Source organism: Lepidochelys olivacea (genome assembly GCF_965140295.1).
Source record: "Lepidochelys olivacea isolate rLepOli2 genome assembly, chromosome: 6".
NCBI lineage: Eukaryota > Metazoa > Chordata > Testudines > Cheloniidae > Lepidochelys > Lepidochelys olivacea.
In genome coordinates, this window is record NC_140416.1 from 11,320,042 (window position 1) to 11,335,794 (window position 15,753).

General features: G+C 47.8%; 1 protein-coding gene across 2 annotated transcripts; it reads right to left on the reverse strand.

The window, feature by feature from the left end:
* Positions 1-1,238: 1,238 nt before the first annotated feature.
* On the reverse strand, positions 1,239-9,247 carry LOC311522024 (pepsin A-like). Of its 2 annotated transcripts, none has more exons than XM_084630855.1 (9): positions 9,122-9,247; positions 6,841-6,997; positions 6,197-6,314; positions 4,723-4,841; positions 4,221-4,420; positions 3,463-3,579; positions 2,744-2,879; positions 2,514-2,606; positions 1,239-1,527 (listed from the first exon to the last, which is right to left on the reverse strand). In XM_084630855.1, exons 1-9 carry the CDS (start codon positions 9,175-9,177, stop codon positions 1,390-1,392), a joined length of 1,134 nt encoding a protein of 377 aa, XP_084486981.1. In that variant the 5' UTR covers positions 9,178-9,247; the 3' UTR covers positions 1,239-1,389. The 2 variants fall into 2 exon arrangements, with proteins under 2 accessions (XP_084486981.1, XP_084486980.1); XM_084630854.1 differs by lacking the exon at positions 9,122-9,247 and adding an exon at positions 7,347-8,779.
* Positions 9,248-15,753: the final 6,506 nt, after the last annotated feature.

Sequence of the window (15,753 nt, forward strand, 5' to 3'; positions counted from 1 at the left end):
ACAAGTAAATTATCTTGAAGTGACTTTGGGACAGGAAGGGTGCTCCCCTAATAAACAAAAAGTAGAGCTGATTCTTAAATTACCAGCTCCCACCGATGTCACCGCTCTTAAATCCTTTTTGGGAATGGTTAATTTTTCCCAAAATGTTATTAAGGGATTTTCAAAAAAGGCAGCCCCGCTGCATAAATTGTTAATGACGGGGGTGAAATGAAACAGGGGCCCTTTGCAGCAGGAAGCCATGATCCAGTTAATGCAGGCCTTAGTTCAGGCTCCAGTTTTAGCATAGTCCCCGGTGGGACAGCCGTTTGTGCTACAACTGGCAAACAAAAGTAGTTTGGGTGGTACCCATGGCATTAAAAACAGAAATAATTTCCCTAGCCCAGAGAGGGGGCATTTGAGAGTAAAAAAAATCTTTAGCTAAATTGCAAGCACTTGGCTGGTGCCAAATATAAGCAGTAATATAAAATAGTTTGTAAATAACTGTCTGTCCTGTACAGCCAATAATGTTAATTCTAATATAATCAAAAAGCCTCCAAAACAGCAGAGAATAGAGGGGCCTTGGGCTCATTTACTATTTAATTACATTGGCCCTTTAGCAACAAAAGCCAGGGTAGTCAGTGTTGTTGGGTAACTGTTAATCCACTTATAAAATGGAGTAAACCAATCCTCACCCATAACAACACAGCCCAAACAACAGCCCGTGTGCTGATTGAGCCGGTAATAACCAGGTGGGGTATGCCAAAAAAAAAACTGATTTGGACCAAGGACCTCATTTCATCAAGAATATTACTAAAAGGCCTTGTCAAGCAAGTCAAATCAAGCAAAAATTGCATCTAGCAGGACACCTCCAAGTTCAGGCCAGTTAGAATGGGCTAACCGCACTCTTAAAACAGCTTTTTAAAAAATAGTAAACCAGCAGGGAAAGGATTGGGATCAGCCACTACCATTTATTCTTATGGTCATAATGGACTCTGTGGTCTCTCATGGAGTTATCCCATTCAAGGCAACAACTGGCAAAGACATGTGCCTTTCAGAACAATGGTGGGTAGGTGGGGCACCGCTAATAAACTGCAACCCCGGGTCCTTACAGACCAGTGGATGCAACAGCTGCTAAAAATTGTTGCTAGTACTCATAGGCAGGTAGCTGTGGCCCTAAAAGCCAATGTTCAAAAAATGAATAAAAGATGGGTCCAATCCTAAACCGCATCAAAGAGAAACAATTCACTCAAATGCTCTTATATTCCTTTATTCTACTGGGGGTAAAATTATGGGATAGAGGGTGAGTGTGGGGTGATGTCACTTGATCGATAAGCGGTGGTGGGGCTCTAGAGAAACAGAGACTCTCCGGGGTCAGTGTTCCATGGCAGTGCCCCAGGGATAGTGCTGTGTTCATGCCATAGAGGCCAGGGCCACCTGGTTGTTGGCCCTGTCGAAGACAACGTAGTACTGGCGGATGAAGACGTCTCCGAGGATCCAGAGCCCTCCAACGTCGATGCTTTCAAAGCCGGACATACAAGAGCCTGACTCCTGCACCAGGGGAAAAGGGGACATGGTAATTATTGGGCTGGAACTTCAGTGAGTTACCATCCTGTAGGGCCTGCTGGTGCTTGTTACCATCTTGGGCTGGGATCTCAGAGCTCTCAAACCAAGTAGCATTAGACTGGGTAGGGCTTCCATAGGAGACCTCTGTGGGCTGCAGGGAGTGACACTGGTAAGTTGGGCCCCAATTTTTGATGCTTCTTAGATGCCTAACTCCCAGTGAGCTACCTTTGTGGATCTGGGCCTCAGAACAGCCCCAGTGCCTAAGCCAAGGCCTAAGGGATGCAGCCTGTCAACTGGGAAGAAAAGCAAGGTCCTGACAACTTCTGTTCATGACACATCCCTTGGGGAGGCAAAGCACGCTCTTTCCAGGCTCCTGGCCAGATTCCAAAGGGAGCGATTTCATTCTGCCACCAGAAATCATGCTGTGATTATAAGTGGATTTGGGCTTCCCCACTGCCTGTCCCACCTACCAGCTGGTGTTGCTGTGTGCTGTTAAAGCAGCTTGCTTGTTCCTTTACAGTGGGGAGCAAACTCTTATCATGGGGAAGGAACATCCTTCCTGATGCCCAGATGCCCATGCCCTGGAGAACAAGGCAGCGATCTTTCTTGATCTAGCCTCCCAGCTGGGGTAGCTGCTCATTTAATTCTCTCCTAGCCCTGTAAGGCCCCTGCCCTGGTGATCTCCTATGGTGGCCAGCTCTACAGGCTGCCTCGCTTCTCTTGCGGTGTGTCACTTTCACTGTGGGCCTGCCTTCATCTTGACCATCCCTCCCCCTTGATCCATTTGTGGGAAGAGTTCTCTGCCGCCCCACTCTCATACTGGGGACAGACTCTGAGCTGCATCTCAGTGACGCTCCTGCAGGCTCACGCTGGCTGTGCAGGGGCATTTTGCCAGCATGCTCAGTGCAATGGCCTAAGGCACAAGCCCTGGCTAAGAGGCCCCGAGGCGGCTTTCTCAGCAGGACACTCACATCAGTGATGTAGGCACTGGCGGGCAGAGGGAACTCGATGCCGTTGATGGTGAAGACGATGTTGGGCAGGCTGCTCATGGCACTGCAGCTGATCTGCAGGGAGGGAGGCAACACACGGAGGAAAGGTTAGACACGTCTCGGGCACTAGGTTCTCCAATGAGAGAGATGGAGCATCACATCCGTGTGTAGCAGACACCTCTAGAAGCATCTCTCCCTCTCCCTGCCCTTACCGTGCCATCGCTGGCGCCGATGTAGGAGTTGATGTTGGAGATGCCAGAAGAGGGCCCAGCCAGCAGAGAAGTACCAGTGTCAATGATAGCCTGGCAGCCACCAGAGCAAGCGATGATCTCTCCGTTCATGGTGACGCTGCAAGAGAGAGAGTCGGGGGGAACTTGTTGTTTGTTCCCACAAACACTTCCGATCTCATTCCCACTCAGCCCACGAGCCAGCAGTGAGAGGCCTGTAGGGTGATTCTTGCTGAATGCCAAAAAGTTTCCCCTGATGTTTCAGCCTCAATCTCTCCTTCCTTGGCTATTGCCCATCGCTCCTTGTCCTACAACCTTCTGGGACTGTGACCGATCTAGCCTGAGGGTCACAAACTGATGTCAGGGGTTTGCGACCACCCTGCCCTTTACTTTATTGCTAAACAGGGGAGAGAGGGGTCCTGGCACAGGGGACGTGGGGGGGGGGTGCTGCCCTAACCCTGCCCCCCTACTAGTGGCAGACACAGGTCATCTCTGGGTCCTGTTATGGGCGAGGTGGAGATCCACTCATCTAACTGCCTTACTGGTGAGCCCCTTTCCTATAACTCCAAGTACAGTGTGATCCCAACTCCCTTGTCTTGTCTCTCATCTTGTCTGGACTCTAAGTTGAGCTTCTCCAGGCTCCCACATGCATCTCCTTTTTTCAAGGTAACATTGAAGGGGAAGGGCCAAGAGGTGGGCGATACCTGTCCATGGTGATTTCCCAGTAACTCTCAGAGGAGAGAGGGATCCAGTTGAGGCTCCCAGAGTAGTAAGAGGAGTCAATGCCGCCGAACATCACAAAGCTCCCAGTCTGGTCATTGCTGGAGAAGGGAGAGAGGAGAGTCAAGGAGAATGTATGAATGGTTGGCTAATGAGACAATAGCAATCGCTCCATCTGTTAGAGAAGGACGACAGCTGGGGAGTGCTGGGGTAGACTCAGAGCTGGGAATATCAGCATCTAGTAGCCAAGATAGGACAGGCTGGTTGGATGAGAGGAGCACCTCACCCCCTGCTTTGACATCACTTTGGGCTTTCTCTTCCTAGATCTCAAAAGCTAAGCACATTTGGGCCTGGCCACATGTGGACGGGAGACCACCAAGGAAAGGCCCAGGTGTGTGAGGCAGTTGTGTCAGTGACTCAGTAGGGGCTGCTCTTCCCTCAGAGTCAGGACTGAGCAGATGGTTCAGCCTGGTGCTAGAAGGTTTTGAGCCAGGAAATCATCTGGGTGAGGTATTAGGGGAAACTCTTCTCCCAGGAGTCAGTTTAATACCAATGCCCTAGTGTTCACTTCTGCTCCCAAAAACTTAAATCACTAGCATAGGACAGTTGCCATGTTCCACCGCAGAGGTGGCTGCTTTGGGGGAATTCTTATGCAAATGTTGCAGGGATCACTCATTGAGAGAGGCGCTATAGGAACGTGAATCTCACTGCAGCAGATGGGCTGTTTCCAGCCCTGACTTACGAGCTCAGGTAGACGGAGAAGAGGTCCTGAGACACCAAACCCTCGTTCATCATGTTGTCAAAGACGGGGGTGGCTCCAGAAGAGGAGATGCTGGGGAAGGCCAGACCCAGGATCCCATCAAAGGGGACGTAGTAAAAGAAGGAGCCGGGCTCAGTTTCACTCAGACCAAAGATCTGGTTGGTGTCCACAATGCCTCCAACCTTGGGAGAGGGATGGGGACAATCAGACACACCCTACACCCTGGAGAAGCTGCCAAGTCTACCACAGGGTCCTGGTGGCCTGGGGAGTTCTCAGAGGCTGGCGTGCCCTGCACTGTGGTCTCTCCCCCATATGAGAATATTCTGTGATTAGTCTCATTGCCTCTTCTCTTCCCTTTTTCTATCCCCCCTCTCCCAGTTCATACCCATACTCTGCTTTAGCTTCCCAGATGCGTCCTGTCCTTCTAATGCCAAATCCTTCACCATGTCTTTTCCATGGGTTTTGATCCTTTCTTGTGATTTACCTGGACGGTGTCATAGCCCAGGATACCAGTCATGCTGCCGGTGCCATACTGGATGGAGAGGCTCTGGCTGGTGGCCTGGTAGGTGGAGGAGTCTGAAGGGTTGAATTTTTTGTGGTTTGCTGCAAGTACAGATGAGTCAGATGGTCACAGGCTGACACGTGTAACTCTCCCCATGCATTGTACGGAGAGCTTGGGTGACTAGCGAGGCTCTGAATTCTTTGGTGAGGTCAGGATGCCTAAGAGTCACACATTGCAGGACTCAACATTGCCACACTCAAGTGCCTTTGTGGATCTAGCTTCTTGTCTTACTAGGACCCATTCCACCTCTGACACTGTGTAGTATGTGGAAGGAAAATGGAGGGAGACCTGCTGCACTCTGTCTTCCCGGGTGAATAAAAATCAATGATAAAAAAAAAATCTGATTTTTTTAAGATGTCAGTATATTTTTTTTTTTAAATAACCTATTTTCAATTAACTTTGAAATTATGACAACATACGGTAAGGTCTAAACTAAAATCTTACTAAATCTTACTAAAATCTACTAAAATAATTTAAATTAATTACAAAGGTTACTGTTAAGTAGTGCATGTTTTCTGGCTTCAAAGAAAGTCAACAGAACTGGAAGATTGGACTGACTCAGCACCTGGAACCAGAGTTTCCTTAGTTTCAAGCTAAACAAGCTTTTGACAGCAGTAGCCTCTTCTGTAGGTGCAGAGAGCATACTTTCTTCAGGTCAGTTTATTAACTAGTTCAGTTCACAGACTAGTTTATTCCAACTTAAGAAACCAATTGGGAATTGAAAAAATGGGAACACTTGTTTTCCTCTTCCAATCTCTGAATAAAAGCTAGGTGCGAGAGGATGAGCTCTACAAGTTCTAAAATCTTGAAGGACGTGTGGGTCAGAAACAATCAGTTCAATTCACTGACTACAAATAACACTTCCTTTGTTTCATAAAACTGTTATTTTTAAATGCAAAACATGTTTTGATAAATTTTTCTTTCTTGTATATACAGCCCATTGAAAGGAGTTCTAACTAATTTTTTTAAAAGCTGGATTTTGAATTTTAAAGTGAATTTTCCAATTTCCATCCAAATTGAGTCTGATAGAAACCAAAAATTAATCATAATGTAGTAAATAAGAAACACCTTCACCATTTTCTAAAATAACGAAAAAATGAACAAAGTAAGAATTTGAATAAATGTGTATAAAGCTATGTTAATTGCTTAAATAAATGTGTATTGACATGTGTATCCCCCTGATTTGCTAAAGGAAGTACGAAATATAATGTAAATATCTAGTTGCAAGTCAACCTGAGTATAGTGGTTACAAACCAGTGAGAATCAACTGCCTTTCGAAAAATAATTAAAATCAATTATTTCAATTAAGGTTCCTCCTTGCTAATGTAAATCTCTATGATTTCAGTCAACCACCCCAGCTGGAATGTCAAGGCAAGAGAGGTTGCAGGTGACTTACTGCAGGCTGCACTGGAGCAGTACACAGAGGGCACCCACAGGTTGGAGGAACCGGTGTCGAAAATGACAGTGAAATCCTGAGCAGGCGTACCAATTGAGATGGTTCCATAATACTCGATCTGCCAAAGCAGGACAAAAAACAATGGACAAAGAGGAAACCCTTCCCATCCAAGGACTAGATCATCACCAGGAGTAAACCGGCATAGTTCCACCAGCTGAGGGTCTGGGCTACAGTGTCCTTGCTAAAGGCTCAACCTGAGCTGGTGTTTCTCTGCCATCACTTTGCCCAGCATGGCTCCTAGCACCTCCTGGTCTCCAATAGCCACAGGTGATCAAACGCACATAATTATTTAGCCTCAGACCCCTGAATCTCAGTGTGTGGAAGAGCATGATTGGAAGAGGACAGCCAGCAAACCCTGGGAGTGCTCTTCCCAATGTTCTTCTGAATGCCATCCAATGACAATTGGGGGCTGGGTGGCCCAGCTCAGGTTCGTGGCTGCAGCAAGATGGGAGCTTGCTTGGAAGCACATGGGTGGGGGAGTGGGTTGGGGCACTTTTGGGAGGAGAGATCAGCTGTTGGCAGAGAAGTGGGAAGCTTTGATGAGGAGAGGGAGGCTACAAGACCGGCTCTCCTGCTATACTCACGTCCATGTAGTTTGTTAGGGGCTCACTGGCAAACTTGTTGGCCAGGCTGGGGAAATACTTGGAGGCTGGGTTGTAAGGGTGTTTCTTCAGGAAATCCTCCAGCAAGCCATGTTCCTTAAGGTTCTGCCTCAGGGATTTCCCCTTCTTCAGGGAGACCCTAATCAACAAGGGTAGGGAGAGAGACCGATCAATAGGAAATAAACAATAGACAAGCCTTGTGTTCAGCACCGACAGTGCAATCCAGTTTTACATTGCACTGAGACCCCTTAGTATACCTAGGATTATCAAAGGAGTGCAAAGGAGTTGAGTGCCCAGGGCACTGAAAGTCAGAGGGAGTTGGGCACAAATTTTCTGTAGGATTCTTGGAAAATCCCAGCCGATATGTATAGAAGAGAGATGGCTTAACATTCTGGGAGCTGTACTAATACATAGAAAGAGACAGTCCCTGTCCTGTAGAGGTTACTGTTGAAATAGACAAAATGGACAAAGGAACTATTATCTGCCACCTTGACTCCGTCAACCATTCCGTTCTGCTTGAAATCACTTTCTTCCTTGGCTTCCATGTCTCTCCTCTCATGGTTCTCCTCCTACATCTGTAATCACTCCTTTGATGCCTTCAGAGGATCTGCCCTCCAACTTTCTGTGGGAGTTCCACAGGGCTCTGTCCTTGGTCCCCTTCTATTCGCCTTCTACCCCTTATCTCTGTGTAATCTCATCCGCAAACACAAATTCCACTACAACCTCTATACCGATGACTCACAGATCTGCCTCCCTCCTCCAGGCCTGTCTCCTTCTGTCCAAATTCAAATCTCGACCTTCTAGGCCTGGCTTGATGGGACTAATTGAACATGAGGGAGGCCTCATTTTTTAGGAGGCAGGATTAGTAAGGTACTGTGAATAGATCAGCAGGCTGAACACAGAATGTCTATGGCTAACCAGGACAGGTAAGTGCATGGTAAGCCAAGAGACAGAATGGCTGAACTAGCCAAGATAAGGCAGGGAACATCAAAGGAATCATTTACAAAGGACAGGGTAACAGTGGACGAGATAAGATGGGAACATAAAGATGAATAAGTCACACATGGCGTGGGTAGAGCACGCTGTACAGGGATCGGTTCCTACAAAAAAAGCCAATCCCAAAACATGTGAAACAACTTTTGTCTAGCTCCTCACATCCAGGCTATGTCTAAATCTTGCCAAATCTTCTTGCATAAGCTCTCTGAGACGCAGCCTTTCCTATCCCTTCACGCAGCCATAGCTCTCGTTCCAGCTGTCCTCCTTTCATGTCTCAATTGCTGCAACTTCTTCTCCCTGGCCTTGACAAATGCCATTTTGCCACATTCATGTCCATTCAGAACGTTGCTGCAAATATAATCTTCCTAGCAAGTCACTTTGAACATGACACTCCTCTCTTTGGGTCCCTCCACTGGCTCCCCCTGGTCTATGATATCAGACATAAGCTGCTTGTCTTCACTTCCAAGGTCCTTCGCACTCAGTCCCACCCTACCTCTTATCCCTCACTGGCTATCAAGCTATTGATGCCCATCTCCCATTGGCCCATGATGCCAGCCTCTACTGCCAACTTGATAAATTTTCAATCACGCACCTTCGTGCTTTCTCCCACCTGCCCCCTATGGTTGGGAGGTCCTCCCCATAAGCATCTGAAAAGCTACCACACTGTCCTCCTTCAAATCCCTCCTTAGAAACTCTCCCTTGTCGTCATGCCTATAAAAAAACCATAACAACAGTTTGGCTGCTGGTGTGCAGAGATCACTGTCCATCAAGCTGACTGATTGTTTAGTTGTGCTCCCCTCTCAGTCTGTCTGCATGTCTCTGTTGTCTCTTATGTCTTATTGTGGTCGTTATCTACTTAGGGAAGGGACAGCCTTCCAGTGCCTAGTGCCATGGAGTTCTGGTCCATGACTTGTGGGTCCTACATGCTGTGATAATACAAATAATAAACACTAATATTATCACAGAGAACTGATCCCCAGAGAGAGACTCCATCACTTGCCCTTGGTCACACAGGGAGTCTGTGGTAGAGCCAGGCATTAACCCAGATCTCGCAAGTGCCACTCCAGTGCCTGAACCACAAGACCTGCCTTCCTCATTCCCCTGCTACAACACAAAGCTAAGGGGATGTTCCCAGCTGCTGCCTATATACGAAGGGAGAGTAGAGAAGAGAATGAGAGCGGTGCAGACATTCCCCTTGATAATCACACAGGGTTATGTAGAAAGCCGAGTTCAGCAGCCCAAAGTGGTGTATTCCCCCAGTACTCACTTTGTCACCCGGCACTGAGAGAGCGCCACCAAACTCAGGAGCAGAAGCCACTTCATGATGTTTTCTGACACACAAGCCAGTGGTGATGAGTGGTGAATGTAGAGAAACGCCTGGGTGCTGCTTCTTATAAACACACAGCCCAGAGCTTTTCTTATCGAATGAATAACCCTGATAAGAAATGTAAACCTTCCCGATAAGATCTTCCAAAATGTCCTTAAACGAAATTTTGGAGAACACTCAAAGTCCATAGATTTCCACCTTCACTTGGCTGTGACCTGAAAATGGGGCATTGTCTAGAGGGAAGGTGTGAGAGTTCAGGGACGTCTAAGCTTTGAAAAGCAATGCCTTGGGGTTGCTTTAAAGAATGGGACAGGAGGCATTGGAATGGGGTACGGAGACATTCACTGCTTGGTTCTTCATTCCAATCTAGCCCCATGCTGGGAGAGAGGGTAACTCAATGGGATTGGAGCCTTCCACATTTTTGGCACCACTTGCAATACAGCCATAGAATCACAGAAGTGTATGACAGGAAAGGGACTCAATAGGTCATCTAGTCCAGTCCCCTGCACCCAAGGCAGCCATGCAGTGGGGAATTGGTTTCTTTTTGGGAACCAGGATATGGAGCTTTACACCTCTGGGTCATTGGTAAGGATACAATTCTGTCACAGAGTTCACAGAATCTTCTTCCAGTGCGGGGCTGGAGCAGCTGTCAGCCCCAGGCCATCAGAGCAGTAGCCTCAGGCCTGAAGCAGCGAATGGGGTTGGCTCAGCTCCCTTGGGGCTGGAGCAGCTGCGGTCAGACCCTGACACAGGAGCAGCAGCAGGGCTGGACGAGCTGCTGGAGGTCAGCCCCTGGCAGCTCTCTCACTGTTAGACACTCCCCCACCCCCCCGTTCCTACCCTCCCCGCCCCCAGCAGGGCTCAGATTCATACCAGTGACTAATGTTTGTCTACACTGGCAAGTGAAAGACAAAACTTCTGGCGTTCGTTTGAGGGCTTTCTCTCCCCCACCCCCCCCCCTTCCCTGGTTCTTGTCATGCAGACGGAAAGCGGAAGACCAGAAGTTTGAAGTGCAGGCGATGCGATGTTTATTGGGGTTAGTTCCAAGCAAACAAATTCCGAAGCCCTTCACACAAGTCAGGCTTATCACTCTATGCCGATAGAGTTTTCCCCTTCCCCTCCCCCAATTACAGTTCTCTACCCCAGTGGAACCCCTTCTTCTTCTAACCCCTAGCTCCGCACACCAATGGAGCTCCCTCTTCCCGGTGTTCTGCTTCTACCTCTGATGCTGCAGAGCATTTACTCTGTGTCCCCCTTCCCAGCTCTGACACTGCAGAGCATTGCCTGTGTCCCTGTTCCTCATTCCCCTATTCCCAGTCCCCTATTACCATGATCATTCCCCTTCCCACTCCCATTCCCCATTCCTACTCCCCCTCCTTCTTCTTAGCAGGCCCAAATATACCTGCAGTGCACACCCCTAGTCACACTCCTTATAACTTACGGTCATGTTCTGCTCGGGAGGCTTGTGAGCCTGGGTCTTCATCCCACTCCTTTTGTACTCCATGGAGGGGTAAGCAGTGAGGTTGTGCTCCAGTCAGGGGCAGTCATTTCTCTGGTCTTTTAGCATTTTACCGCCCCACACAATCCTCCCTTGCCCCTAAAAGCCCCATCTGGTTGTGGGAAATGCAACACACAGCATCTTTGTCCTTTGTTCTTCACACATATTTGTAAGGATGTAAGAGTATAGAACATCAAATCCAAAATTCTATCTCGAGCTAACAGGCTTATAAGCTAACAATATTCAGAGGTGTTAAAAAAACACACACCCACGAAAGACAAAAGATTTGCTGACGACAAGTGCCGGTGTGAACAGTGCTTTGTCTGCAGGAGCGCTTTGTCTGCAGGAGCACTCTCCTGCCAACAACGCTAACGCCGCTTGTGGGGGTGGAAGTTTTTTGTTGGCAGGAGACCTCTCTCCTGCCGACAAATAGTGGCTACACTGCGCACCTTTTAATGGCACGGCTGTAGCAGCACAGCCATGTCACTAAAAGCTGCGCAGTGTAGACATAGCCTAAGGTTAAGATTCTCTCACGGGTATTTTTAGTAAAAGCCAGGGACAGATCGTGGGCTTCTGTGAATTTTTGTTTATTGCCCCATAGAGGCCCCTGTTGATGGGCAAGAAGCAGATGTCCAGTCCTCCTTGGGAACAGGGTAAGGTCACCATGACTTAGACCTTATGGGGAGAGAAAAGGAGAAAATCCTGGATGGCCCCAAACCTGGAGACCGATTCCCTGGCTCAGGAGCAAATTATGGGTTCAAGTTCCAATGGCTTGGATGTGGGGGAGGTCTCACTTCTTAGCCCTGGTACTTCAGCCATCCTGTTCCTCTCAGGAGACTATCCACTGAACTTGGGTACCAGGCCATGCACCAGGAGCATCCGTTCTGCCTGAAAAAGAATGAGAATCCCAACAGATTTCACAACTTTTACTTTCCATTTAGCACTAGCAGATTCCTGACAAGCAAACACCTCATGAGCCACATTCCCCCACCCACTAACTAGGGCTTAATAATCATAAACATGTATGGTGGAGTTCCTGGCTTGAAATAAAGACCCTTTTAAGAAGCATCACAACCAAGGGGACTGACCGTCTGACAAGTTCAAGAATGGAAGATGGAGCCATTTGCTTCTCATTGTGCCTCAGTCCAATCTGGCCACAAACTGGGGAACAACTGGCTCAGGAGCATTAGAATTAGCATACAGAGCCTTCTACTTCTAGGCCTCTAGGTACAGTCTGAGCCCAAATCAAGGGATGGATGTTTGGTGGCCCTGTGTCAGATGAGTGGGGAGGGGATGGGTCTCAGTCTCAGACCGTGGTGGGACAGGTGTCCACATTGCCAGATAAATTAATCATAAGGGGCACCAATTGGGCCCCTTTATCTCAGTATATAAGCCAGAGATCAAATGGGTCATAGAAACCAGTCCTCTCTTTTCTCCCACCTTTTGAGGTAACCCTTCCAGGTCAGGGCTGGAACAATTATTGAACTTGGGGATAGAGGTCTTCTCTGTCATAGGACCTTCAATTCACAATAAGAGATCTATACCTGATCCCCCTTCCCTTCAGCTTCCTGTCGGGGTGAAGCTGTGTGTGCCATATCACCTCCCGCTGGTGGCCCTGTTAAGGCTGAAGGTCTAGAAATCATGGAGATTCTATTCCAGTGATTCAATGCCCTGATCTAAATATTTGATGAATATGCACAAGCTCACCTACAGAAATAGCAGAAAATGTCTCCATTACAAGAATTTAAACCTGACAAAGCTCCAGAGTGGAAAAAGTTTGAGGAACACAAGAATTGCCATGCTACCTGGTTTGATGCCCAGGTAGCTCTGAGAGCTTCTAGAGCCTCTGCCTCTGTTTGTTCTTTCTCCTGGTCTGGGTGGAGGGCTGTGTGGTCTTCAGGAAACACTCTGGCCCAAGGGGCTTGAAAGAGCCCCTCTTCACTCAGTCACTGAGTTCCACCTGTCTCTGCTTCTGCAGCACTCCTTCCCCAGACTTCCTGTGCCTGGGAAGCTGAATGCTCTGAAAGGTCAATTCCCAATATCCAGCCACAACATAATAACAACAACACTTCACAAACAACATTTATATAACTCGCTCCTCCAAACACTTATAACCGTCCTACTGATAAACCTTGCTATCTCAGGAAAGTGAGAATAGTCTAGAATGAAGACAGAGATTTTTCCAGCCAATATAATAAATCTCTGCCTACTTTGCTCCAGGGGGCCAATTATTCCTGTGCCACCAACACTGGCCCTTTTCCTAGACTTGGCCTGAACTTTTGGCACATACGACAAGCCCTGATGGCTTCCTCAATGTTGCTGTTCATTTGAGCCCAGTGTAAAACTTTTCCAGCACTTCTCTTAGATTTCTCAATTCCTAAATCACCTTCATTTCTCCTTCATTACACATTTTACTGTACCGTCTTATGAAGCACCATCCTGATTCCTTTAAACATAGTCCCATCTGGTACTGACAGCTCCCTCTGAACTCAAAAATAGGGACTGGGAATATGATCTCCATACCACTCTGTATTACTTGCCACAGGGTCTCACCCTGAGGAGTAACTCCGGCACTCACAGTCAACATTTTGACTGGAAAGCTGTTGGGGTTTTTTTTAATGGTCCTTGCAAACTCTTGCAACATGATGGAATCCATTGCATTTCTTGCATCTTTTTCCCACCTGCCGGGCATTATCTTGGAGCTGTACACACTGTGGCAACCAGCACAAGCCATGTGCTCTTTTTTCAGAACTCTGACTTGGAAGTCTCCATCCCTTTCTGCCTCAGGTCTCTTTTCTTGCAGGATTTTGGATTCTCTACCATGTCCACAGTATCAGAGCACTGCCCACCCTCCAAAATCTTCCTTCTCGACTGGGTGACTTCAATTGCTTGACAAATTCTGACATATTTGTCATGGGTTAATTATGGCTCTTCCAGTAGTCTCTGAGATATATGTTCCCGATCCCAGTCCCAATCTGGTCTCTTATCAGAGACTCAGTTTTAGCCTCCCCAAACTTACAAGTTCAGCTCTTCATCCTCAAATCAGTCACAAATTCTTGCAGGCTGCAAGGAATTCTGCAAAGGGAATTGCACAATTGGTTGTGATCAGCCAACTTTCTATAGAAGAGACTATATTATAAACTCACACAGGGAGCTGCAGGTCAGGACTGAGGGGCATCAGAAGAGCTGTAGATGTGTCAGACTAAGGGCTGGAATAGCAGGGCAGCCTGTCTCTCAGGAGGCGCTTTAGCAGTGCTGTGTGTGTGTTTCATCCCCAGGCCTATTATAACCAGGTCTAATTTGAGAGGCATTCGCAGAGCTGTGTGGAGACCCAAGACTGGAAAAGAAGGGCATGCTATAGGACAGGATTAATCCATACTGTTTCAGCGTGCAACGAGGTGCCTGTATTGTCTCTCTGGTGTCAGACGTCTCAAAGAAAACCTCTCTTCTCTAAATCTGAGATCTATTTCACTTCTTTGTTGAAAAATCTGGAGCAGGGAATGGAAAATATCTGCCCATTTGCGAGACTAACACCAGAGGCCAGGACCTCACTGTGGGGCAACAGGGGACATCGGATAAGCTGATTTTCAGGACCAGTTCTGCTCAGATAAACTTGTTTGAACTGATAAGTTTTTATACACAGAGTAGCAAGGTCAGACCTGCCCAGTTCTAGGCCCCTTTGTTAGGGTTGTCACTGGCCTAAGGTGACTTTACTCCTAGTCACATGAAAACCTCATCCCTCCCCTGGTGTTTGCTTTTCCCACAGGGTTAGGAGTGGATAGTGGTAAATGGAAAGTTAAATGCTGTTGTCTAATCTCATGGGATTCTCATTGTGATTTCAAGCACAGCAGCTGCTCCTAGCACGTGGGCACATGGCCTGGTGCCCAAGTCCGTGGATGGCCTCCTGCCAGGAATAGGATGGCTGCAGTGTCAGGGCTAAGCAGCGAGGCCTCCCCACACATCCCAGCCATGGGGACTTGAACCCATGATCTGCTCCCAGTGCAGGTAATCACACTCCAGTTTGGGGGCCATCCAGGATCTCCTTTTCTCTCCCCCTAAACCCTATGTAATGGTGAACTTACCCTCTACCCAACCAGGGCTGGACATCTCTTCCCTCTTCTCCTCCACTGGTGGGCTCCATAGCCCATCAATGCCTTAGTCCTGTCATTGCCAACCACAACTTACCATTTGCCCTCAGACTTGTTGAGGGCAGTCACATCACATTCATAGAATCATAGAATCATCGAAGATTAGGGTTGGAAGAGACCGCAGGAGGTGATCTAGTCCAACCCCCTACTCAAAGCAGGACCAACCCCAACTAAATCATACCAGCCAAGGCTTTGTCAAGCCAGGTCTTAAAAATCTCTATGGATGGAGATTCCGCCACCTCCCTAACGCAGTACTCAAGATGTGGCCTCACCCGTACTGAATAGAGGGGAATAGCACTTTCCTCGATATACTGGCAATGCTCCTACTAATGCAGCCCAATATGCCATTAGCTTTCTTGGCAACAAGGGCACACTGTTGACTTATATCCAACTTCTCATCCACTGTAATCCCCAGGTCCTTTTCTGCAGAACTGCCGGCTAGCCAGTCAGTCCCCAGCCTGTAGCAGTGCATGGGATTCTTCCGTCCTAAGTGCAGGACTCTGCACTTGTCCTTGTTGAACCTCATCAGATTTCTTTTGGCCCAATCCTCCAATTTGTCTAGGTCACTCTGGACCCTATTCCTACGCTCCAGCGTATCTACCTCTCCCCACAGTTTCGTGTAATCTTCAAACTTGCTGAGGGTGCAATCCATCCCATCATCCAAATAATTAATGAAGGTGTTGAACAAAACTGACCCCAGGGGCACTCCACTTGATACCAGCTGCCAACTAGATTCAACCATTCATCTACCCATAGCCAAACCAAGTCCTCACACCTGATCCTTTCCTTCCCTGACATGTGTCACTAGGAAATTCACAAAGACCATCAGCATATTTCATCCACAGGGTTGACAAAGATTTTTTCTACTGAACTGAGTGAGCTGGACCAGTGCCATAGAGGTGAACGGCTCCATATCCTCTGAGTCA

Excerpts from the sequence above, each read along its gene's own strand:
- LOC311522024 (XM_084630854.1), bottom strand. The coding sequence starts at position 7,417 with ATGAGAGGAGAGACATGGAAGCCAAGGAAGAAAGTGATTTCAAGCAGA. Across the intron at positions 6,998-7,346 it reads GAATGGTTGACGGAGTCAAG|GGTCTCCCTGAAGAAGGGGA; the intron begins GTGGCAGATAAT and ends CTTGTTGATTAG. Across the intron at positions 3,580-4,220 it reads TTCTCCGTCTACCTGAGCTC|CAATGACCAGACTGGGAGCT; the intron begins GTAAGTCAGGGC and ends TCCCTTCTCCAG.